Raw genomic sequence first — 26,861 nt, forward strand, 5'->3', positions numbered from 1 at the left:
CACGACAACAAATAAAAACCAAGCATTTAACAGCCCAAGATCCCTTCAGGGATGTTGACTAACCGAATCACAAGTCTGCTCTAAGTCTGTTCTAAGTAATGGCCCAACTAACAGAGCAAAAATGCCTAGAACCCTCCACTATTTATTGGTCAAGTTTCTCGTTTCAATAAAGGTGAAAAGGTTTTCCTTTAATTTCGGGAGAAATGGGTGAAATCATAACTATGAAGCAACATTACGACAAAGGTACACACACGCCCTTGCAATCATATGTCTATGCTTCCACCCCCACAAGTCCAGCTCCAGTTTCACTGCATTTCCTTAACCTTACCGCTCAGCTTGGCTAACAGGTACTCATCCTTCAGATCTTAACTAAAAAACATTTCCTTAAATGAGTTTTTCCTGATCCATAGGCCCCATTTTTCCTCCCCATTCCTGGCCACCACCGTCCTGTTCACCATTGAAATCCCAGTGGCCTAAACCATAACAAGTGTTCATTGCATATTTGTGGAAATGAAAGGTTACTTAAATTCTAAAAATTCCCTTAATCGGCACTATAACAGAATTAGATGTTCAGGATAACAATTTTTTCAAGAATTCTCAAGTATTCAACGTTTAACACCACTTTTCTTTAGTAAGAGTCCATAAATCGATTCTTTGCTTGCTGTGAATTTTCTGCACGAGTTTTAAATTTTGCTTTTAAATATTTATACTGTAAAACCTAAGCAGCATGTAATTTCAGCACTCACATCTGCATTTATGTTTACAAGTTGGCTCTGTGATTACAGAATGTTACCCTAATGCAATGCTTTTAAAACTTGGGGTCTTAGGGGCCTTAAAGCTCTTAACCTTGAGAAACTGTGGTCTAACTTGTGATTTTTTTATTTTGAAGAAGTCACAAAAATTGTTACTAAATGCCGGTTCCCATTCGGTAACCAGACTGAACATACCTAATCTGTGCGTGCCGTGCCAGCTTTACCATGATGTCCACTGACTGTGCGGCACAGCTAGACGGAGAAGACATAAAGGTTGATTTCTTCCACTTGGCACTGGAAGTACTTTAGAAACGATCCCTAAGTAGCTGAACTCAACTTGTAAGCCTCTGCTTTCAGCTGGTAGAAGCATACAAAGGACTTAGGACAGTTTCTCCAAGTGAGATCCACAGACGATGCAGAGACAGGCAAAGGTACTTAGAGAAATGTTGCGTGTTGGGTCTCACACCACACGCCTGAGAATTCCAAGGCAAGCTCTCCCAGATCACTGCCAGTCACGCTAAGCGTGAGAAGCCTGCATGAGGGGTCACTAAAGGAGATGACTGCATACATCATACACAGAGCTCCCCAATTCTTGTGCCTTCCAGGATCACACAACCCACTCATTTGATCAATCATTAAACAGGTATTTAATAAGCAACCACTGAATAACAAAGATATTTCACTGGATGCCATGTGTGAGACAGATAACAAAGATGCGCTTAAAAGAACTGTAAAGTAAGAAAGGTACGACATTTCACGAGAAGAAGATAAAGTGTTATACAGATGGGAATATGAAAGGCAGAGACGTAATTATTCATGCATAGAGGAAAACACAGAAAACGGGCCCAGTGGTTATCTCACAGAGGGATAACTGGGAAACTAGCAAATAAAGAGAGATGAACTGTGACTGCTACCATATATCTTTCTACTTAATTTTAAAATTGTGGTAAAATAAATATAACATAAAATTTACTACCTTAACCATTTTTTTACAATAACAATATCAAAAAGTAAAGGTCTGGAATAAGTTTTAATGTTCTTAAAGGTGTGGATTTGTTTGCTAGGGCTCTCATAAAATACCCCTGGTTGGGTGGCTTAAACGACAGAACTATCTTACCCATTTTTAAGTGTACAGTCCAGTGGCATTAAATACATTCATGTCATTGGAAAACCATCATCACAATCCATCTCCAGAACCCTTTTCATCTCGTAAAACGGGAACTCTACACCCATTAAACAATAGCACCCCACTTCCCACCTCCCTCCAGCCCCGGGCAACTACCCTCCTACTTTCTGTCTCTGATTTTGAAACTAAATTTTGTTGAATATTAGCTATAAGTCAGGTATTATAACATGTACTTTATCTATTAAATCTCTTTCAAGTCCCAAATGTAAAGTATATTTATATGTAAAGTATAATTCTCTTATACAGACACTGGAAATTAGCCATGAAGCTCCCACTAAAAAGGGCTGACAATAACAAGTCTGGTCATGGAGCAACCTGCTTACGTGTTACCTTCTCCCTCAACACACGAGGGTGATAGCTGGTCTGGATTCTGTGGTTCTCTGTGACCTAGACCTCAGGGCCAGGCTTCACAAATAATTTACCTCACACGTATGGAAAGCAAGAATGCTCCAGGGTTTTGGGGAGATGGTGTTTTACAACTGCTACTGCAGTGATTAGGTTTTGTAATTAGATTAAAAAAACCAACAACTTGTAATTAGATGAAGACTAATATTCTAGGCCAATTTGTTTACTCAGGAAATAGTTTATGGAGGCAAACATATTTGGAATTGACTTATAAATTAGTGACATTTCATAGCACACATGACATCATTCCCTTGCTTCTTCAAGAGAAATTCAAACAGCTATAGTGAGAAAATTTTCAAATCCTAAAATAATAAAAGTAGAAGTAACTGCTAAAATTTAACATTTCTAAAGACATGTAAAACAAAGGCCTAAAATTATATCAATTTTAATTTTTCTACTGCCCATGTCTTTCAGGTACCAATAAATAGACAATTCCCTAACACAACACTTGAATTATCTTTAATATGACAGACACACATGTATCATCTACACAGGAAACCAACACTGTTTAGAAAATCTAGAAAATACCTCGCAAAGGAAGATACAGAAATGACCAGTGCAGATGGCAAAGTATTCAACACATTGAACATCAGGGAAATGCGAAATAAAACCATACTGAGATAGCACTACACACTCCCAGGATGACTAAAATGAAAAAGACTGACCCCACCAAACGCTGGCCGAGATGTGGAGCAGCAAGAACTCACATCCACTGTTGGTGGGAATGGAAGCCGGTACAGCCACTGTGGGAAAAGGTCTGGCATAATACTCAGGAATACTACTCAACAACAACGGAAATGAAACCGACTACTAATATACGCTACAACACAGATGAATTTAAAATACGTTATGCTTTGTGAAAGAGGCCTGACATAAACAAGTACAGACAACATGATCATATTTACATGAAGCTTTAGAACAGGCAAAACGAATGTACAGTGTGGGGAGAAAACAAGAGTAGATGCCTCTGGGGTAGTAAGGAGAGGGTTTGCTGGGAAGGGACGTGAGGGTGCTTTCTGCAGTGATGGTTAGTTACTGTTCTATACCTTGATAGGGGCTTTGGTTGTATAGGGATGAATATTAATTGGGACACATTAACAACACATTTAAGATTTATGCATTTTACTGCATATAAATCTTACCTTAAAAGAAAAAAAGAATCATAAACAAACTATTACGCTGTAGCTAACGTTATAAATGCTGAAGTATTTGGGGATGTCTGCCCACTTACTCTGAAATGTATCAAAAATTAATATGGCTAGAGTGATAGATATGAAATAGTAATTACAGTAAAATATCAATTACAGACTCTAGGTGGTGCTTGTTGTAAAATTCTTTCAATGTGTTATTATGAAAAGTTTCCAACCCCTCAGAAATGTTGAAAAATTGGAAAAGATTTTTTCTTTAGGAAAAGATATTCTCCACCACCCCATCATTCTTACTACTAGGAAATTACTATGATTAAGAGTTTCAAAAGAAAAAAGTACTACTATCTTGAGAAACAGCTGGGAGAAAAGAGTATTACTCAACCATAAAAAATAATGAAATATCGCCATTTGTGACAACATGGATGGACCTAGGGAGTATTATGCTAAGTGAAATAAGTCAGACAGAGAGAGACAAATACCACATGATTTTACTTATATGCAGAATCCAAAAAACACAAAAAAACCTGAGTTTTTCTGAGTTTTCTGAAATGGAAACAAACTCAGACACAGAGAACAAATGGAGGGTTGCTGGGGGTATGAGGGAATGGGCAGCAAAGGGGAAGGAGTGAAGAAGTACAAACTCCCAGTTGTAAGTCATGAGGATGGAATGTACAGCACAGGAAATACAGTCAATAATACTGAAATAATTTTGTACAGTAATGGGTTACTAGACCTATTGTGGTGATCACTTCCTAAGGTATATAAATGTTGAATCGCTACATTATACACCTGAAACTAATCTAATATTGTGTGTCAACTAAATTAAACACAAAGAAAAAAAAAGGAAGAGGAAGATAACTAAAATTAAAGAAGACAATGAGAAGTTTAAGAGATTACAAAAAACTTACTGACAGTATGACTAAAATTACTGAAATTCTTCCTGACATGGATCTCTTCATCAAATCTGGTAAATTTGATAGCACCCCTTGAAGGAAAAGAAATATAGTTCAATAAAAGATAGTAAATATATGGAACACGTGCATTCCCTCAGAAAGACTGAATATATAACAGATTCAAGAAAAGACAGATGAAATGAATCAGGAGATCTACAGAGAGCTAAGCTTGAGACCCTGAGGCTGAGGCTGATAACCTGGGAAGCAGAGTAATGCCAAGGACGACGGCCAGAACTGCTCACTTATTTCTGGGCTGGAAGAGGCACGACTTTGACCCAATACTGCAATTCTTACGTTGTTTAAACAAAGACTGAAAAACCTGACTACCGTGCTCCAGTCTGCCACAGCAGACAAGCGGGAGTCCAGCACGCACAGACTTAGGTGAGAGCCTGAGGCTGACTGGGCACAAGAGCAGGAAGAACGCCACTGGCCTGGTGCATGGGCCACAGCACATGGAGCCCAGGGGCATCTAACCGTTGGTCAGGGGACAAAGTCGTAACAGAAAGTCATCTGAGATGTCACTCTGGATGACCCAAGGAGGAAGCAAAATCTATGTAAACGGGCAAAAAAGCAACCAAACGAAATAGACTCTTTGTACCCCAGGGACATTGGCTGGGGCAGACGTCCAAACGTCTACAATGCGCCAGGCACTGTATTAGGCATCTTTCTTACACTACCACCACAAAGAAGTCATTCTCATCTTCATTTTACAAATATAAAAAGTGAAGCTCAAGTAAACTGATCAATGCCAAGATCACATGACCAGAGACTGAAAGACGAGGACGTTTCTCCAAAACGTGTCTCTGTGCTCATACCACATTCCTTCTAGGAAGCACAGAGCTGACCTCTCAGCTGTCTTAGAGAAACCAGGGACCCATTTCTATCCCACGATTCCTGCTTATTTGTCCCACACAGCTTCCTCCTGATTAGGGCAGTTAGGAACATAAAATCACAACAGAGCTGAGTGCTTCTCATGCTGCATTCAGGCCCAGCATGTGGATAACTCTGATATTCTGCAACATTTTCATGGCTGGAAACTATGCATGTGCATTCCACATAAATCCAGGTTCTAACCTTCCATCATATTTCATGTGGGTACTCCACATCTTTTTGAGAATACCTGTAGGTTCCCTCCTGAAGGTGGTTAGTTACCATGGAAATGAGGCTACTGTAGTTCAGAATACATTTCCATAACTATTAGAACATTATTTACATTTGTAAAATATGGGACTTATCCAAAAGCCAACACGACCACTGATGTGATACAAATCTAAGAACTGCAAACCAGTCTGAGACTGTGCTTCTCTATGGTGCCTCTCGGTTAACACTGAAAAAGCTGACTTCACATGAAGGACAGGGGGTGTTCTGTGCATCTACTCTAAGGAGTTTGCTTTGATCCTAAGCCAAGAGAACTGGGAGTTCTAATAATGAGAGCAGAACACTTAACTAATCAGGAAGGAAAGGGAAGGGAAATCATGAAGAAGACAGGCAGAAAAGGCTGGATCAATGTCTTTTTTTTTTTTTTTTTTTAATTAAATTTATTGGGGTGACAATTGTTAGTAAAATTACATAGATTTCAGGTGTACAATTCTGTATTACATCATCTATAAATCCCATTGTATGTTTGGATCAATGTCTTAATGTGGATAGAGATTAGACAGAAAAGAACAGGTAAGTAGGAGATGCAGAAGGACGTTAGGCTGTGACCAGAGAAAGATGGGGGCATTGAAAACTTCAGTGGTCCATTTGTTATGAGGCCTGACAAAGTCAAGGAGGTGGCCAATTTAGAACTTATCAATTTGTGCCACAAAAATACAAATGGAAAATTTTCTTTTTTGCGGGGTGGGAGGGGATCTGTATTACAGACTATTATGAATGTTTTAAAAGGAAAAATTCCTGTTTAAAAAAAAAAAATCTCATGACCCATTTTAAGTGTTATCAACAATCTGAGATGACAGGAAATACACGATGGGCTAATTCACGTCACAGCATGTGTTGAAATCCCGGGAGTTAATGATAAAACAATAAATTTGAAATATTTAACAGATGAAGAATGAACTTACAACCTTTTCTGCACTAACACTCACTATGGCATTTCCTGTAGCTATAATTTAATTCCTTAAAAAATAACAGAAGTCAGACAGGTATGGATACATACATATGTGTGTGTGTGTGTGTGTGTGTGTAAAATAAGTAAAGAATATGTATGTAATATACATGTATGAACAATTTCCAATTATTTCTCATAAACTGCTTTTCCCATCAGTAAAAGAAACAAATACTTTCAGTTATGGGACAAGGTTCAAAATAAAATTTTCCAAATTTTTTTGTACATAATGACTTGTCTGTAGATGATAAAAAAGAGAAGAACTCATGTGACACACATTAACAGTACAGCTTAAATTACTGTAACTACCACCACCAAAGTAATAAACAGGACATAAACACACCCGACCCCCCTGTGCAACCTTCAGTCACTCCCCTGCTCGTCTAAAAGTAACCACTATCCTAATTTCTAAAACCACAGATTACTTTTGCCTATTTCTGAACTTTATAAACAATGGAATCATACAGTGTGAGTGTGAGTGTGAGTGTGTGTGTGTGTGTGTGTGTGTGTGTACACACGCAACCTGGCTTCTTTCTGTCAATGGTGCTTGTGAGATTTATCGATGTTACTGAATGTAGCACTGGTCTGTCAATTTTCATTGTTGATAATATACCATTGTATTATTAGAACACTATTTATCCATTATATTGTTGATGGATGTTTGAATTGTTTCCAGTTTTGATTTACTGTGAATAAAGCTGATGAGAACATCATTGTATATGTTTTTTGGTACATGTATTTATACATTTCTGATAAGTATTCTCCTAGAAATACAACCATTGTATCGTTAGATCCAATATGTGCAGTTTGAGATTCTGCCAAACAGTATCTAGTGAGCGTATCAATGCATAGTCCTAACATCAGTGTATTAGAGTCCCCAGTGTTCCTCCTGTAACCAACCTCTGGGATTGCTATTCTCTTTAATTTTAGCCACTCTGGTGGAGTATAATGGTATCTCCTTGTGGCTTTTATTTGCATTTCTCTGAAAACTAGAGGTAACAATCACTTTCAAATGGTTAGTAGCCACCTGGAGATCTGGGAGGTAGCTGTTCAAGTCCTGCCCGTTTTCTACTGGTTTAATCTGCCTTTGTTTACATGATTGATCTATAGTAGTTCTCCATGGAGTCTACATCACAGGTTGAAAGTTTTTCTGAAAAGGACCAGATAGTAACTATTTTAGGCTTTGTGGACCATGGTGTTTCTCTCACAACTAACAATCAACTCCATGGTGGCAGCATGAAAGCAGCCCAAGTCAGTACATAAATGACTGGGCCTGGCTGCTGATAAAACTTTATTTATGGACAATAAAATCTGAATTTCATAAAAATTTCAAATATCACTAAACATTCTTACACTTTTCAACTATTTAAAACTGCATAAACTATTTTTAGCTCACAGGCAGTACACCAAAACAAACAGTTGGGTACAGCTGTAGTTTGACAACTCTTGATCTAAATAAATAAAACTTTGCCAAGTTATATAACTCTTGTCAGGACTTGATCACTGTTGCTATTCGTTACAAAGAACCAACTTTTGGCTTTGCTGAAACTGTCTGTTTTAATGTTTGTTTTCTATTTCATTCATTTTTGCTCGTCATTATTTCCTTTGTTCTATTTTCTTTGTATTAAATTTGCTTTTTTTTTTGTTTTGCTTTTTGAGGTGGATATTTAAATCACTGATTTTTCAGCCATTCTTCTCTTCTACTTAAGGCTATAAATTTCCTCTGCGCATCCCTTAAGTTTTGATAGGTCATATCTTTATTAGTTCAAACTACTTTCTAATTTTCATCATCATTTCTTTTCTGACTCATAGATTACTTCAAAGTGATTCACTTAATTTCCAAACACTAGGAAGTCTTCCTTTTTCTGACTAGTTCTAACATTAATTCCCTAGTGGTAAAATATATATAATTTCAATTCTCTGAAATTTGTTAAGATTTGTTCTATGGTCACTATACAGTATATTTTAGTAACTATTTCATAGGCACTTGTTGAAAAATAGTTTATTCGTTTGTTTGGTGCAGTATCCTATAATTGTCAATTAGGTCAAGTTTATTGTATTGTTTAGTTCTTCTGTGGTTTTAGTTTGTTTGTTTTGGTTTATATATCCTATTTATTAGTGAAGTGTGTTAAAATCTATCATTATGGTTGTGGGTTTGTCTTGTCTACTTCTTGTAGTTTTATCAGTTTTTGCTTTTCATATTTTGAGAGTATGTTAAGAGGTACATACACATTTAGAATGGTTTTATTTTCCTGGTATATTAACTCTTATTAATGTGAAATGTCCTGCTTTATCTCTAGTAATACATCTTGCTTTTGCCTGATATCTACTCTAGATTTTTTCCTATTATGATTTATCTTTTCCCATCCTTTTAATTTCTGGATTTTCTGTATTCTTATATTTAAGGTGTCTCTCATACAATCAACACATACTTGGGTTTCAATTTCTTGTCAATCTGACAATCATTGCCTTTTAATTAGAGTAGTTAGTACATTTATAATTACTGATATACTTGAGTTTAAATCTACCATCTCACTATTTGCTTTCTATTAGTCCATCTTATTGTACGTTTCCTTTTCTTTTCTTTCTTTTGGAGTATTTTTTTATTTTCTTCCTCTATTATCTTTCAAGACTTCCCACAGAAATTATAGGACACATCCTTGCCTTATACAACCCCTAACATAAAACAGAACTTTCACCACTTTTCACTTGTAAGAACCTTTGGAGACTCACTCCATTACCCTCCTCTTGATTATACATTTGTTGCATATTTCAATTATATTTTAAATCCCATATGACATTATTATTTTACAGTCAATATTCACTTAGATTTACCCAAATATTTAACCTTTCCCTTGCCCCTCACTTTTTCGTCATCACTGAGCTTCCATGAAAAATACCCTTTTCTTTGATGTGATCAAAGCTATCAATGATTTACCTCATGATTTCTACATTCGAAGTTTTGTTTAAAATAATCTTTTTCTGCTCCTAAGTGACAAAATCATTCTCCTACGTTTTCTTCTATTAACTTTGCAGTTTTATTCATCAGACTTCAGTCACTACTGAGCCAAACGGAGGTCATTTGTATGGTCATTATTACATAGAAATTCAACTTTTTTTCTCTCCATTGTAGGAAGCCGCTTCCCCCAAAGCATTTACCAGACAATTAGCCTGTTCCTCCTCCCTTCCATCGGCCTATTTCTCAGTTCTTGTGACAGCACAAGAATTGTCACAAGAATTCCATTCACATGTCTGGTCCCGTGGTTAGATGACCTAAAGGGTGGACTCCACTGGAGCCGTCTACCCGGGCACCTGCAATCCAGCCTCTCTGTGTGGCCTGGGCTTCCCACAGCATGGCAGCAGGGTTCTGCGAGGGGGATCCCGAGAAGACGCGGCTGTCTGGAGAGCAGCCTCAGAAGTCACACGGCATCGCTTCAGCCATGCTCTGCTTATTCAAATAGCTCCAAGGCCAGACTCCAGGGCCAGGGCTATAACCCCACCATTCATTAAAACTGTCAGATTTGGGCACTATGTTTTAAAACTCCCAAACCTCTTGTAGCATTTCCTGAATGTGTCTTATTTACTAATTCCAAAAGGGGTTTCACTGTGTATCTTTGTGCAGGAAAAGTTCTGAGGTCTTACACATACACTCGTATGAGAATTTTTATTATGCCTCACAATTTACTTGCATATAAATTCTATATGGAGTCAATGTTCTTTTCCTTTAACACTTTAAAAACGTTATGCTCCACTGACCTCTTGAAGTCAGATTTCTTAGGATAAACACTAGGTGCAACCTAATTCTTATGCCTTTGTGAGTGATCTGCTCTTCGTTGCTGAAGCGTTTAGAATTTTTTGTCTTCGATATTATCTGTTACTATAAATGGGTCTAATGGTGTGTTTCTCCTTCTCTCCCATATTTAGCAAGCAGGCCTTAAGCCCCTTCGGTCTAAGGTCTTCTATTAGTTTTTAATTTTGAGAAATTTACCTTAATTATTTCTTCAAATACTTCCTTCTCCCTTTTTATTCTCTCCTTTAGAATAGCTATTTATCTGGATAGAAGCCCTTCTCCACATAACTTTCATACTTCTTGGCTTTTATTCTACGTGCTTTTTCTCTTTATCATTTAATGTTGCATTTTCAGAGTTTCTCAATATCATCTTCCAACTCATTGATTTGCTCATCATGTGTACCTTCGACTATCATCCAGTCTACTCAATTCTTTATTTTTACTAGTTTTCATACCTAATATTTCTGCTTGGTGCTATGTTTTTATGTTTTCTTTTCTTATATTACATTACTAATATCTCCTTAAATGTACAGAAGGTGCCAAAAAATGTATACGCATTTTAATAAAGGAAAACTGTATTAAAATGATAATATTCAATATATACTGATAACAAAAGATGAATACAAGTCACACTTGACTTCTGCAATTATAGGAGGTGCTCAAAGAGGTTACCATCAGCGTCCAGACACTTCTGATTATGGCGAACTGCTGCTTGAGCAACGTTGACCAGTGTCCACTTGTACACATTATTTTGGCACCCCCAGTATTTATCACACTTATTTTTAATTCTTGGTCAATCTTTCCTCTAATAACTCTCTATTAGATGGCATATGTTAACTTAGCTGTCTTTCTTTGAGTAATTGTATTATTCAGGTGATTAGTTTGGCTGTAATCTAATGTTCTTCTGAGGTACCAGCCACTCTGTCTAGTAATACGTATGGTCGTCAGGCCCTACTTACATGCAACCTGGTGAACTTAACAGGGGAGGGAGGATGAGCTCCAGAGCAAAGGGCCCCAGGGACCTCAGAGCTTCCATTGTTTACTTGCTGCCACTCCATAGGCAACTCCCCTGGTCGGTGTCACACTGACACAGTAACAGTATGGGCATATTGTCTCCCTAGGTTGAAACCTACCAACCCAGGAGTTGAAGCGCGTGGGGAGAAGAGGTAGAAAAGCTATCCCCTACGGGCAGCTCGGCCACACCAGTTTATAGTAATGTCACCAGAGCCCGGCAGATCTTTGGAATAACCCTGGAAGCCTGGGCCACTGCTGCTCATTTCTGTGGTGAAGGGTCAGGCGAAGACAGTCTCCAGGCAACACCAGTGAGAAGTAACAATAAAACTTACCAGCCTTCTTCCAATCTGTGCGTCCCTGCCCCCTCCCGCAGTCCTCAGTCCCGTTGCAGCCACCCGCACACATCAGCCCCACTCACCCATCAACACACACGGTGCGAGCACTGCCATCTCCCTGCACTTCCCTCTCACTCTCATTGTTCACAGCTGATTTGGGGTAAGGGCGTCAACAGCTGGGACTCGTTTAACAGGAATTAGAAACCAGCCTAGAAACTATTTTCTTCTTCAAAGGTGTAAACTTTTGCTCAATTTCAAACACTCCTAAGCCAGTTTAGAAATCTGAAGCAAGCAGATGAATTAAAAGTTAGTATTTAACAGGATACCTTACCACCTAAAAAGTTACCCGGGAGATCTATTTAGAGAGTAATGATAAGTACTTCCTAATTCTGCAATGGATACTCGTAACATCTCTATAGCTTCATACCTTTGCAACCACATTTTATTTGTTTTTTTCTATTTTTTTTTTTTTTATCAACCATAGACTTATAAAGCACTCTGTGAAAACTTCTGTGAAATTAAAATGGAAAACTCTATGGTTCTTTTGCTCGTCAAGATCTGAGCTCTGTCACTCAGCACCACACTTCCCGTCCTCTACTAAGGATCAAAGAGCACGGCAGGCCCTCCCAATCACATACGTACAACTAATAACCTGAGCAGATCTAAAACTTTGTCAGAAACAGAGGAGTTAGCAAACAAAATGCTACTTTAACAGTAGGCAAGAAATGAAAGAACTTAAGCTAGAACCTTAGCCATCCTCCCAAAGGAGGCTGCAGAGGGAGAATTGGTGCACAGTTTATAAGACTTGGTTGGTAAATGAATTTGGTTGCTCCCTATAATAAAAATATCAAAGAAGCCAATTCAAACCTCAACGTCACTGAGGAATACAATACCTAGTACCAAGCTTTCTACACTGTTCTATAGCTTCTTGCTCTATTCTACCATCTCTATTCTAGAGATGATATTAATAATTATGTTCGATTCTGAGCACCACATCACATGATCTAGAGGTCAAAATCTTTTTAATTTTTGCCAATTGATGGTTTGGAAAAATGATATCTTTTAAATTTGTCTTTTTCTGACTACTAGTAAGGTTGACTATCTACTGATGAAGAAATGCAAACAGCTAATTAACTCCTGTGAAGTGTTTGTTCATATTCTTTATCAATTTTCCTTCAGTTACTTCTTTTTTAAAAAATCTGTTTCTGAAAGCTCTCTGTATTTTAAAGATTCTGACCTTTTCTCAGTTATGTGTTACAAATATTTTCTCCCAGTCTACTGTTTGCAGTTAGCCTTTATTTACAAGGTTGTTTCTATACAACTTTGAAAATATGTTTGTTGTCACAATTTGTTGGTTTTTGCTTGACCTGCTATTTTCTGTTTTTCCTAAGATAGTCTCTCCTATCACAGATAATACAAATACTATCCCACTTTTTATTCTTCACTTTTTCACATTTAGAGCTTTGGTTTGAAGTAGAGATCCAACTCTGTTTACTTCCACTTGAAAGTCAATAGACATTAGTAAATAAAACACTTTTCCCTATGAATTGAATCACCATTTTGATAATATTTTAAAGTTCTATAATTACTTGTAACATCTGTATTTTCTTCTTTTTATTATCTATTCTTGGGTCAACACGATGCTGTTCTGATTAGGAAAGGTTTGTTATAATTTTTATTATCTGGGTTTCCTTACTCTTATTCTTTTCTCGGTTTTCTAGAATGTATTCATCTAAGGGCACTTTTTCTAGCACAGAAAAGGTGGAACTGGGTACACACTGTGTAAATTGTACGAATTATAACTAAAAAATGCAGTTAATTCAGTTACTAGGCAGAATCTCAATTAGATTCCATACAAAGCATAAACACAAAAGAGTAGAAAATAATCACATGGACAAATGCAACTGACACGTACGGCAGATGCTATGCCTCTCATTCAGGGCTAAAAACAAGGTACTTTACAGTGAAGCAAACTGAGGCAAGGGTGGGAAAATGGAAGAGTATTAGGCCAAGAACCTGATTAACGGAAAAAACAAAAAGAAAAAACTCCACTAATGGAGGCACAGATGCCAAATAAGATGGAGCTCACTAATATTTTATCTGTCCACTCCATCCACAGAGAGGGAAAGAAATAAATGGGTCATTCTACAGCTGGTCACAGCCAACCTTCCATCTAGCCAAGGGCAACACCTGAGCTCAGTGAGGTAATAGCCACGTGAACACCAAGGCCTGCCCTTTTGATTTTCAGAGATTATGAATCCACCCACAAATGGCAACAGAGAATATAAACATTCCATGCTTTTGCCAGCACAGAACCCCAAACAGTCTGCTCCACATTTTCTATCAAAAACACACGAGTCCACTGGTGACTATTAGAGTAGGAACATGGCTGCCCTATTCCCATTCTGAAACCCAGAAAATGTACCAAGAGAAGCAAACTCTCCTATGAACTATGAAACAACGCCAAACCACAGATCAGGAAGTATTCCATCAAATACAACACAATTTGGGGCTAGTTGATAATATATACAAGGTGTGATAAACAAAAAATACAGTGAATGTTTAAATTAAACAAATGTATTACAGTAAAAGACACATTGCCATTAATCCCCCTCAGACTACTCCCCCTCGCTTTGGACACACTTATCCCATCATTCTTGCCACTTTCGGAAGCAATTCTGGAAGTCCTCTTTTGTGAGTGTCCTTAGTTGCACTGTCATGGCTGCCTTGATGTCCTGGGTCATTTTGACTTTGGGGAAGAGCCAGAAGTCGCATGGTGCCAGGTCCAGTGAATACAGGAGATGAGGACACACTGCAATGTTTTTATGTGACAGAAACTGCTGTACCAGAAGCGATGTGTGACATGGAGCCTTGTTATGATGGAGGATGAAGTAAAGACATGAAAGAGGACATCCAGAACTGCTTCAGAAAGTGGCAAGAACGATGGGATATGTCTGAAGCAAGGGGGAGTATTTTGAGGGGGATTAATGGCAATGTGTCTTTTACTGTAATAATTCTTTTTTAATTTAAACATTCACCGTATTTTTTTATCACAACATGTACACCTAAATATCCAAGCAGTGCTGGATTTCCCTGAATGTAACGGAGAAAATCTTAACGATTTTTATTTGAAGCAAAGGCAAACAAGGGTGCAGACAAATCACAGGAGAGTTAGCAGGTATTCCTCAGAGGAGAGTTCCACATGGAGGAAGGGCCAGGGAGACGGGATAAAGAAGAGACTATGCGCACATGCTGTGTTCATTTTCTCTGACTCTAAACCAGAAAACCTGTAAGGAGAGATGCTGTGATACTCAGCATCAGGTGAACAGAAAGAAATAAACCATCAACTAGAAACCATATTACACTGAGAGGCACAGTGAACCCCCCTTCCTGGGTGAACTATTTACCTGAAAGGAGGGAACACCAGTGCTTAGGAGATCATGGTTCTGGGTCGGAGAACAGAGGTCTGTGAGAAAGCACCTAAGACAAGAAGAGTGGACTGCACTGTCCAGACGCCCAGATCACTCTCGTCCCACACTACTGCTGCAGATGAGAATAACGATAACTAACTTCAAGCTCTTACCGTATTCTGGTCGCTATTCTGGGAGTTTTACAAATACTAACTCTTTCAATCCTCAAAATAACCCCAACGAGGTAGGTACTTTTATTATCTCCATCTTATAGATAAGAAAAGCCAGGCTCAGAGACATTAAGGAAATTTCCGATAGTTAGCTAGGAAAAATAAGACCCAGAGTTTGAACCCAAGCAGTCTGGTTTAAAGCTCAGGCTTTTCACCATGATGCTCTCTCTCACATTCATATGAAACAGCTGGCAAACCCATAAAGTACACAGGATGTTTATTTGCACAGGAAATACATACCTTGCACTGTAAGCTCTGCGTGAGCCTCAATTGTGTCATTTCCATTATCAGCTCGACAAAAATAAGTCCCCGCATCATCCTCAGTGACCTCGCTGATCGCCAGACTACCACCTGCCAGCAATACCAGTCTGTCAGAGCTGCGTAAAAAAACATCGACACATTTCAGAACTGGGAAAACAACACCTGGGAAGTTCTCCACATAAAACAGAAAACACGTCAGCAGTATTATTACTTATATGACTAGAAATGGACAGAGACTACATAAAATTATCAGAATTTAATACAGTTTGCTTTGCTCATATTTTTCATGCATAAACATCACAAATACAAATCAAAATGTTATAATGAATTATCTGTGACACCTATGATTAGTCCCAAAGGGATATCACTTTTGTGACCAATTCCACTCCCGCATTCTGTCCCTGCCTCCCTACTCTGCTCAGGTTTTTGTGGGTTTTTGGTGTTTTTCTTTGCAAATTATGTAATTTTGACTTCTGTGAGAGTCACTCCACCACAGCTATGCACGCTGAGATGACTCATAGAGGGGGCAAAATGTCAGATCAGAAACAGTAAGTTGGGGGGTGGGAGTCACAGTACCTACTGAGTGTTTCCTCTGGTGGCTTGGCTCGGAAAGGGAGGAAAAGAGGAAGGGAAGGGAGAGATAATGACCGCTGCCAGAGAGCAGCTCTCTGGTGTGGTGACTGGGCATGAATCAGTCACCATCACGCCGTTATCAACATGGACGCTGATCATTACAAACCCAACTCCACAGAGCGGTTTACGTCTATTTAAAGAGAATATTTACAGAGAAAGTAAAATGATCCCATAACAGGGAAGACGAAATCACAGATCAATATTCCGATCAAATTTTTATTTAGTGAACAAGTTTAATCTGGAGAGTTTGGAGAGTTACGATTTTATTTTTATTTTGAGGTTCTACGTCTGAACTGTTTTTCATAGGCAGATTTTGCTCTCAAATCTTAATATTGTTACATTTCCCATCTGTAGCTATGCTCAACAAAAAATATTTTGATTATAATTTGGCTTTTCATATAGAATTCCTGATAGGGGATAAATCAGAGGTAAAGACTATTCAATCTGGGCCACATTTATAATTCTCATCCTAAGTAAAGTGCTATCCTGTTAAATTTCAGTACACTGTGAGTTTTGGTAATTACTCTTCCTGAACCTGATAAACCAGATTACGTTTTTGGACAAAGAAGGAGGAAAACCAGAATCAGGTTTAGTAACTTCTCCAAAATATACCATTCAAGGTCATTACTAAACTTTAAGTGGCTTTCCTATTTCAAAGATCTTAATTATGCCGTCAAATCCCAACTTTATGTGATGCGACAGAGAAGCAAGACCACATATAATGGATGAGAGCAAGAATGACTGAGGTAAAATAAACAGATAAGACAAAATAAGAAACATTTACAAACATTAAAATCCTATATTGTACCTTTGGACAAAATCACCACCAAGCTTCAGAAATGGAAAACAAATGTTCACAAATGGGAAATCAGCAACAAAAATATATGACACCCAGCTGAGAGGAATATAACTTGAAATACTAGTTGGTATGGTACTTTTGAAATGGAGACACAGTAATTAGTATCTAATAATTATACTAAAAATATTCCTAATATTTGCTATGCCTCTTATTTGCCATATCTGAGGGCCAGTACAGTAAAAGTCAATCTTTCTTAATGGAGTTGATGTTATTCCCCTTAAAAGAAGCCAGGGAGGAAGAGTACCCTTTAGCTTGTTAGAATTCATTTAACCTGTTCACATAACTATATGCTGGCTTATAGTAAAATGGCAAGCAAGCCTTTGGAACTCCAATTTTCAAAAACGTAGGCAAAAGAAACAGTATGTGAAAAAGTATGCATGGTCAATGGACCAAGTTAAGCTGAGTGTGGTGAACATAAAGTGTGTGTGTGTGTGTGTGTGTGTCTGTGTGTGTGTGTGTCACTGAGTAGCTGGGGCCAGTCTAGGAGAACTTGGTGTCCTAAGCAGACCTATTTTTTTTGGCCAAAGGGAAAAAGCTTTTAAGCAGATGAATGACATGATCAGATTTAGTGAAGAAACAAGAGGAGGGGGAGAAAGATTAGAAGCAGGAATTTAGTTGTAAAGTTACTGTAATGGTCCAGAATTAAAGAGAAAGAGATGAATAGCAGTAATGACAGGGGTAAAGAGAAGGCAAAAAGTATTGACCACTCTTTCAAAGAGCTGGATGATGAGGGTAAGGAGAGGGATTTACTCATTCCGTTAGCGAATACCCACTGGTGTACCTACGTGTCAGGGGAAATCTGCAGCCGTGAGCAAACACACAGTCAGTGCTGACGTGCAGCTCAGTGGGAAAGACACAAATGATGCTAACTCTACAAAGTGGTAAATCCAAAGAACCTATCAGGAAATTAGAACAGAGAGATGTTTCTGACCTAAGTAATCCTTGAGCTGAGATTTGAAGAGCGAGTGGGAGCTAACATAGGAGGGGGAGAAAGAGAGTTCAGAAAGAAAGACTAGCCCGTGCAAAGGAAATGTGGCAGAAGGATCACGCTGCATTGAGGGATCTGAAACTAACCAGTGAGGCAGGGGTAAGAGAGAAGGAGAGAAAGATGAGGATGGAGCCAGACCACACCGGGCTTTGAAAGCCAGTTTAACAATCTGAGTCCTTAAGCTAAAAACACTGGAAATCCATTAAGCATTTTAAAAAGTGGGTAGGGGCTTGACAGTGATGTGATGAGACTTGAAAAGACTGGTCTGACAGGAGCATGAAGATGCATTTGGAATGAGGCCAGACTACAGGTGGGAAGAACAATTAAGAGGCTACTGCAGTGATTAAAGGGACAGTTGATAGTAGCTTAGAATTAGGGGTGTGGGGACAGAGCCCCAGAAAGCAGTTTCCAGGCTCTTGGCCTCACAGAAAACTGCTGGCTCAGGTAGTAAATGGCCATCAACTGTGATTGCATGGCCATCAGCTGTGGCTAGTTGGCCATCAGCTGTAACCAGTGAGCCATTGGCCACTAATATAACTGCTGTGGCTACACTAGCAGAAAAATGGGGGCTAGCAAGAAGATGGTGGCTGAGCCTGCAAGCAGCGCAATAAGGGTTGAGAATCGTGTGGCTCCTGCTTCCTGTGTCTCCAACCCAGTCGCCAGAGAGAATATAGTGGTATGACTCCCCTACCTATGGCTCCGTGGGTGTTCCTTTTTGGCCTCACCATGTCCTGCGTTCTTATGTGGGGAGCGGGAGCAGAGGCCCTGCAGGCCTCCCTGCACGACAAGGGGGTAGCACCATAGATGGATTTCAGAGATATTTAGGAGGAGATAGATGACTGGACAGAGAAACTGAGAAAGAAACACGTGTCAAAGAAGATGTGGGGGCAGAGCCCCAGAAAGTAGTTTCCAGGCTCTCGGCCTCACATAGACAGGTGCCTGGCTCGGGTAGTAAATGGCCATCAACTGTGATTGCATGGCCATCAGCTGTGGCTAGTTGGCCGTCAGCTGTAACCAGTGAGCCATTGGCCACTAATATAACTGCTGTGGCTACGCTAGAAGAGAGAGGAGGAAAGAGAGAGAAAGAATGGGGGCTAGCAAGAAGATGGCGGCTGGGCTGGCAAGCGTGGATGGCGGTTTGCGGACAGTGTGGATCCAGCCTCCAGTGAGAGTATAGTGCCTCCAGAGAGAATATAGTGGTATGACTCCCCCATCTATGGCTCCGTGGGTGTTCCTTTTTGGCCTCACCGTGTCCTGCGTTGTTATGTGGGGAGCGCGAGCAGGGTCCCTCCACAGGCTTCCCTGCATGACAAATGGCGCAGCGAGCAGGGTCTCCCGCACGACAGAAGAGTAAAGGCTGGGGCAGTGAGTGTGAAGGGGAAAGCAAGAGGACAACTGCTTTTCTACCCTGGGTCTTCTGTGTGTTATGTGAGTGGGAGAGAGGTAAGCCTTTTTAGGGGCAAAAGGGAAGGCGCCAATGGAGAGGGCACATTTGCAAAGAGGATCCATAAGTGCTGGAGAGGACAGACACTAACTAGTAAGACCTAGAGCACAAAGGAACTTCTTAGACACTCAGACACAGCACAACAGGAAGTGTCGGTGAAAGCTACGTCTTACATACTCTCTGGCACAAAATTTGTTCTCTCATATTTTTTCTTTCAACTTTTCATTTTGAGGTAACTGCAGATTCACATGCAGGTCTAAGAAATAATACAGAGATCCCACGTGCCTGTTACTGGGTTTCCCTGTGGCAACACCTTATAAAACTACACACAACATCAGAAGACTGATACGGACTTCCAGCACCACCGCCGTTTACAGCCTCACCCATTTCCCTTCTGCTCCCACTCCCCTCATTAAAGGCTGGCAACCACTAATCTGTTCTCCATTTCAGTAATTCTGTCATTTCAAGAAGAATGTAATAAATAGAATCACACAGTATGTAACCTTTGGAGATTGGCCTCTTTCACTCAGTATAATTCTCCAGAGATTCATCTAGGGTGTTGCACGGATCAATAGTTCATTCCTTTTATTGCCTAGAAGTAATTCCACAGTAGGGACAGACCACAGTTGAATCATTCACTCCATGAAGTACCTGTGGGTTGTTTCCAGTTTGGTGCTATCATAAAACAAGTTTCTATAAATATACATGGCCAGGTTTTTGTGTGAACATAAGTTCATTCCTATGGGATAAATGCCCAAAGGTGTGAATGTTAAATCATATGGTAGTCGCAAGGTTAAGTGTTTGAAGAAACTGCCAACCAGTTTGTCAGAGAGGTTGTACCATTGCACATTCCTACCAGCAATATCAGAGTGATCCCATTTCTTCACACCCTTGACAGCATTTGGTGTTATCACTTTTTAAAAATTTTAGCCATTCCAATAGGTATGTTAGTGGTATCTCACTGTAGTTTTAATTTGCATTTCCCTAATGGCTAATGATGTTAAATGACTTTTCTTGTGCTTATTTGCCATCTGTATATCTTTTTCAGTGAAACATCTATTCATGCCTTTTGTCCATGGTCTAGTTGGATTATATGCTTGTTTTCACTGTTGAATTTTGAGAGATCTTTATACATTTTAGATACTAGTCCTTTGTTGAAGACAAGGTTTGAAAATATATTCTCTAGGTAGCTTACCTTTTTATCCTCTCAACAGGGTCTTCCATAGAGCAAGATTTTAATTTTGATGAAATCCAATTTTCAATTTTTCCTTTTATGCATTGTGCCTTTGGTATCAAATCTAAGAACCCTTGGCCTAGCCCTAGATCCTGATTTTGTTTCTTTTCTAAAATTGTATTTTGCCGTTCGTAAGGCTTTTTCCTCCACTAAATAGCTTTTGCACCTTTGTCAAAATTTAGCTGGGCATTTTTGTGTGGGTCTATAGGTCTGTCTGGATTCTCTCTTTCATTGATATATGTGTCTATCTCTCCATCACCACCATACAGTCTTGATTACTGTAGCTATATAGCAAGTCTTGAAATCAGGTAGACTGATTCGTCTCATTTAAAAAAAATTATTTTAACTATTTCAGTTCCTTTACTTTTTCATATAAGTTTTAGAATAATCTTGTCTATATAGAAAAGACTGCTGGGATTTTGACAGGAATTGAGTTAATCTGTGTATCAATTTCAAGAGAACTGACATCTTGACTATGTTGAGTTTTCCAATCCATGAACCTAGCGTGTCTCTCCATTTATTTAGATCTTCTTTGATTTCTTTTACTAGCATTTTCTAATTTTTAGCATATAAATCGAACAGGTTTTGTTATTTCAATTTTTTGTGAGTGAATGTAAATGCTATTGTATTTGTAATTTTAGTGTTCACATGTTCACTGATAATATCTAGAAACTAATTTTTATGTTTATCTTGTATCTTGCAACCTGGCTGAACTCATGTCTTAGTTCTAAGAAGTTTTGTGAATTCTTTGGGATTTTCTATGTAGACAAACATATTATCTGTAAATAGGAATTGTTTTATTTCTTCCTTTCTAATCTGTGTGCCTTTTCTTTTTCTTGCCTTATTGAACTGGTGAAAATGTCCAGCACTATGACAATGAACTTCCTTCACTGGTCCCTGATCTTAAGGGGAAAGTATTATCTTTTAGCATTAAACATAATGTCAGCTGTAGGGTTTTATTTATTTCTATTTTTTTTAGATGTTCTTTTCTGAGGGTTTTTTAAAATAATGAGAGCAGAGTTTTGTCAGATGCTTTTTATCCACTGATTAATTTGATCATGTAGGTTTTTTCATTAGTTTGTCAATATGGTGTATTACGTTAATTTTGAAACATTAAGCCAGTCTTGTATCCTTGGAATAAACCCCACTTGGTCATGGTATACATGCTTTTTATATATTGCTGAATTCTACTTGATAATATTTTAAGAATTTTGTTTATATTCTTGGGGGGGATATTGGTCTGTAGTTTTCCTTTTTTGTACTATCTTTGTCTATTTTTAGTATTGGGGTAATATTAGTTTTAATTCTTTCTCCTCTATTTTCTGGAGAGATTATATAGAATTTGTGTTAAATCTTCATTTAATGTTGGCAGAATTCTGTAGTGAAACTATCTGGGCCTCAAGACTTCTTTTTTTGGGGGAGTTTAATAATTACAAATTCAATCTCCCTAACAGTTAGAGGGCTATTCAAATTATTTCATATTAGGTTAGATATGGTAGTTTGTATTTTGGAGGAAGTGGTTTATTTTGTCTAAGTTGTGAAGTTTACGTGTGTATAGTTGTTTATAATATTCCTTTATTATCCTCTGGATATCTGCAGGCTCTGTACTGGCATTCCCCGTTTTAGGCCTAATACTGATCATTTGTATCTTCTCTCTTTTTTCCAGTTTGCTGCATCTTTCCTCTGTCCCATTGAGTCTGCTGCTGAGCCCATTTACTGAGTTAAATTTGATTATTTATTTCTAGATTCAAAATTTTCCATTTAGTGTTTTTTTGAATCTTCTGTTTCTTTGAGGAGACTATTACTTTGCTGAGCTGTTCTATTTTTTCATTTGTTTCCAATGTGTGTGTAATTGCTCACTGAAGCATTTTTATGATGCTTGCTTTAAAATCTGTTGTCTCAGTGTTGGCATCTATTGGTTGTCTTTTCTCATTTGAGATTTTCCTGGTTCTTAGTGCAATAAGTGATTTTCAATTGAAATCTGGTTATGTGGGGTATCATGTTGTGAGACTGGATCTCACTAAGCCTTTTGCTCCAGCTGGCCTCTGACACTGCTGTAGCAGAGGAATGAGGAAGTGCCCGCTCCTCACCGTCAGGTGAAGGAGGAAGTCCAAGTTCCCCACTCCACTAACCCCTAAGGGGCAGGGGGGCTCTTCATTACTCCTTAGCAGGGTTGGGAGTCTGGCTCCCTATCAGGCCTCCAATGATACTGCCCCCTGGCTGGGTGCAGCAAAAGCGCCTATTACTCCTGCCCACCCAGCAGTCACTGACGCTGTGGGGGTGGGGATTAAGGATTAGGGGTGGCTCAATACCACACAGTGGTGAAAGTTACTCCACTAGTCCTCCTCTGATACCATCCCCATAGGGAAGGAAAGAGGTGTCTCTTACTGTGGGGTAGGATGAAAGTCAGGCTCCCCGACGTGGTTACTGACACTGCCTGGTTGGGATGACAGTCCTGGCTCCCTCCTTAGCTTCTGACCTCATGCAGCAGGGAAGCTGAGGGACCTCATTACAACGTGGCTAGGATGGAAGTCTAGGCTTCCCACTTGGCCTTTGCTGGCATGGGGGAGGGTGGAGCCAGTGTCTTCTATGGTGTTTGGCTGGAACAGGAGGGATTATAGTTGGATAGTTTTTGTCTCACTAGGCTGCCCCTTTCCTGGTCCTTTGGCTAGACAGAATACACTTTTTTGTTAGAGCTTTTCTGTATGTACCTGTTGGTGTTTTCAGGTTACCAGCTTCTTCAAGTTAAGCTGGTTTATATGAAGCAAAAACAAAACTCAGGGAACGTACCATCACGTTGTTCCTTGGGTGCCAAGTTCCCTAGCCAGTCAATCTTCCTCTCTCCACCTTTTAGATTCTTATGTTGTTTTATATATAATTTCCACGGTTTTTAGTTGTACTTAGCGGGAAGAATAGGGAAAAATACATCTACTCCATCTTCCTAGAAAGGAAGTTCTCCACTTGTTTTTTAAGTAATCTAATTTTTCTACTACTGTCAATTCTAATAACATTAAGCATTTCTATAACTATAACCTGTTCCTTTGCGGCTGGGTTCTGATCTATCATTCCTCAAACATAACATTATTTGATTACTAAATTACATTTTGCTATCAATCACCTTGCACTTTAGCATTTCTATTTTATGGATTCTCTCCCTTTAAAAACTTTAAAATAAAACTACTCAATGAATGGGACACATTTCCTCCACCACCACCCCTTCAATAGTTATGTTTGATAGGAATCTGAACAAATTTCATCAAAGATTAAGTAAGTATATCAATTCTTAAGACATTTATAAAAGCTGTGATAATATTTTAAAATATTTATTTTCAAAGATGTCTTAAGATTAATAATAGAGAAAGATGTCTAATAATTTAAGATTTTTACTAGAGCCGGGCCAGTACTATTTGGATTTCTAGCCACTTTTTTCTTCCAATTTCTAAATTTCTTTCCAATTTAGAGTCTAAATAAATAGCTAAGGTCCATGTACGTAGCACATAATGCTCCGCTGAAACAAAGATATTTTGAGTAATTACCAATGTCTAACCTGAAGCACTTCTGTGTTCCATTCACTTACATTTTCCTATATTACATTCAAGCATTCAACCACAATAAATTGGTCACCATGCTCCCTGCCCTGTTACATGCCAAGCACCGTGTGAGGGTCTGGAAATAAATACCAATGTAAACACCACCAACACTGTCTTACTCTTGTATTGTTCTGAAACTTCCCGAGACAGGGATATATCAAGCAACGCTTCTCCAACTTTTCTACTACATAACCCAAGTATGAAGAAGAGAAATAAAGGTAGAAAATAGTCTACTCAATCTTAAAGGTCTCCTGATTTATCCTTAAAATTCAGAAGAATATTACTAGCCATGACATATCTACATTTGGTTTAATTAAAAAACACTTGCCATATATGTGATGGGAGGAGAACTGACTCTGGGTGGTGAACACACAATGCAATAAATAGATGAAGTATTATAGAAATGTGCACTTGAAACCTATATAATTTTACTAACCAATGTCACCTCAATACATTTAATAAATAAAAACACTTCCCCTCAGAAATATCTTTGAATAAAATCAAATGTAACAATCTGATGTAACCTGAAAGGAAAATGTGGTACATTCCTTCCAGGACCCCTGTACCTCTGACCCACCTAGACCCCAGTCCGAGACCTGTAAAACAATTATCTAACACACTGTATAAAACAGCATTCACCTGTACCTCTCTTGGCATCCATCACATACTTTGTCTTAGTTTTCTTCACAGCACGTATCATAAGCTGAAATTTTATATGTTTATATGACGATTATCTGAATCTTCTCCACTAGAATATGAGGTCCTTAAGACCAAAAAAACTCTATTTGTCTCACTACTCTGTTCCCAGTACCTAGAACAGTGTCTAACAATCAGTAGTCAATAAGTATTTGTTGGAATGATTCTTGAATAAACAAGTGAGAACCATAGAACTCCTCACTTTTATTTCTTATATAAGAAAGTAACTCCTATATTTCATATATCTTCAGAATTTCCTTCTATAATAATAAAATATTAAAGTTTTTAAAATAACCTATTTCAGCTTTCCTGTTTCTGATAAAGATTTTTTTCTAATATGTAGCTAATAAAAATTTCTTCTCTAAAAGGCTGACATTTCCATCCCCTATTTTAATGTTCCCTACGTTTATTAGCATAAGTTAAAAAAATTCCCTTGAAATCTTACAAATTCTTTGCATAATATTTAGTTGGGAAAGGAGTGGGAAGAAAGGAATTAAAATACAGGCAGAAGTTGTGCCTGTATGGGCGCTGAGAAAGAAATCAGGTGCTACTGGAGATGATACCATCAGTTTTGCCAACGGAACACGTGAGAAACAATCTGATTGTATTCTCTTATCCCCACTGATCACTGAAGCTTGGTCACCAAGCTGACTAGACACATAGATATCCCTTTCCATGTCTTGGTTACTGAACTATACAAATTAAGACTGTCTACTTAACTTTGGATTACTCGACTGAGAAACTCTAGACCTGCTCTGTCCAAACGGTTAGCCACTAGCCACATGTGGCTACTGACACTTGAAATGTGGCTAGAATGACTGAGGAACTGAATTTTTAATTTTATTTCATTTCTATTTAAATGTAAAAGGTGAAGCAGCACTAAACACAAACTTCATTGTATTGGTAGAGCTACATTTCACTTTGACTGGTACATTGTGCGAATTGTTATTATTGTACTTAGTAGTGCAGGAGTACTTCTTACTCTTTTAATGAAGCTACCAGAAAATTTAAAATTATATGTATGAGATGTGATCAAAAAATATGGTGAATGTTTAAATTAAAAAATTATTACAGTAAAAGACACACTGCCATTAATCCTACTCCTCCTTGCTTTGAACACACTTACGTATCCCATCATTTATACCACTTTCTGGAAGTCCTCTTTCCTGAGTGTCTTCAGTTGCACTGTCATGGCTGCCTCCACGTCCTGAATCATTTTGACTTTGGGGAAGAGCCAGAAGTTGCATGGTGCCAGATCCGGTGAATAAGGTGGATGAGGACACACCATGATGTGTTTTATGTTGGTTTTTTTTAAAGTTTTTTATTGAGGAATATTGGGGAACAGTGTGTCTCTCCAGGGCTCATCAGCTCCAAGTAGTTGTCCTTCAATCCAGTTGTGGAGGGTGCAGCTCAGATCCACATCCAGTCGCTGTTTTCAATCTTTAGTTGCAGAGGGTGCAGCCCACCATCCCATGTGGGAATTGATCTAGCAAACTTATTGAGAGCTCTCGCTCTAAATCAACTGAGCCATCTGGCTGCCCCTCTGGAGGCTCAGCGGCAGCTCATTGTCTTCAATCTAGTTGTGAAGGTCACAGCTCATTGGCACATGTGGGAATCGAACCGGCAACCCTGTTGTTCAGAGCTCATGCTCTAACCAACTGAGCAATCCAGTTGCCCCGTAATGTTTTTTATTTGACAGAAATTGCTATATACCAGAAGAGATGTGTGACACAGAGCATTGTCATGACGGAGGATAATTTATAGCACACCTTGAAACACACCTCTCAACCATAACTCATAGCCGACTGACAGCACTGAACAAGTTG

General features: G+C 38.7%; 1 protein-coding gene across 11 annotated transcripts in view; it reads right to left on the reverse strand.

Annotated features, from left to right (window-relative positions):
* Positions 1 to 26,861, reverse strand: part of NEO1 (neogenin 1) — a 213,162-nt gene that overhangs the window by 112,203 nt on the left and 74,098 nt on the right. For all 11 annotated transcript variants that reach the window (XM_074328259.2, XM_074328253.2, XM_074328255.2 and 8 more), the window contains exon 5: positions 15,571 to 15,707. In XM_074328259.2, coding sequence (XP_074184360.2) covers positions 15,571 to 15,707 — 137 coding nt within the window. The remainder of the gene's footprint in view (positions 1 to 15,570; positions 15,708 to 26,861) is intronic.

The sequence above is a fragment of the Rhinolophus sinicus genome, chromosome 3 (assembly GCF_057876585.1).
Source record: "Rhinolophus sinicus isolate RSI-liver-muscle chromosome 3, RSI-T2T, whole genome shotgun sequence".
Classification (NCBI taxonomy): Eukaryota; Metazoa; Chordata; class Mammalia; order Chiroptera; family Rhinolophidae; genus Rhinolophus; species Rhinolophus sinicus.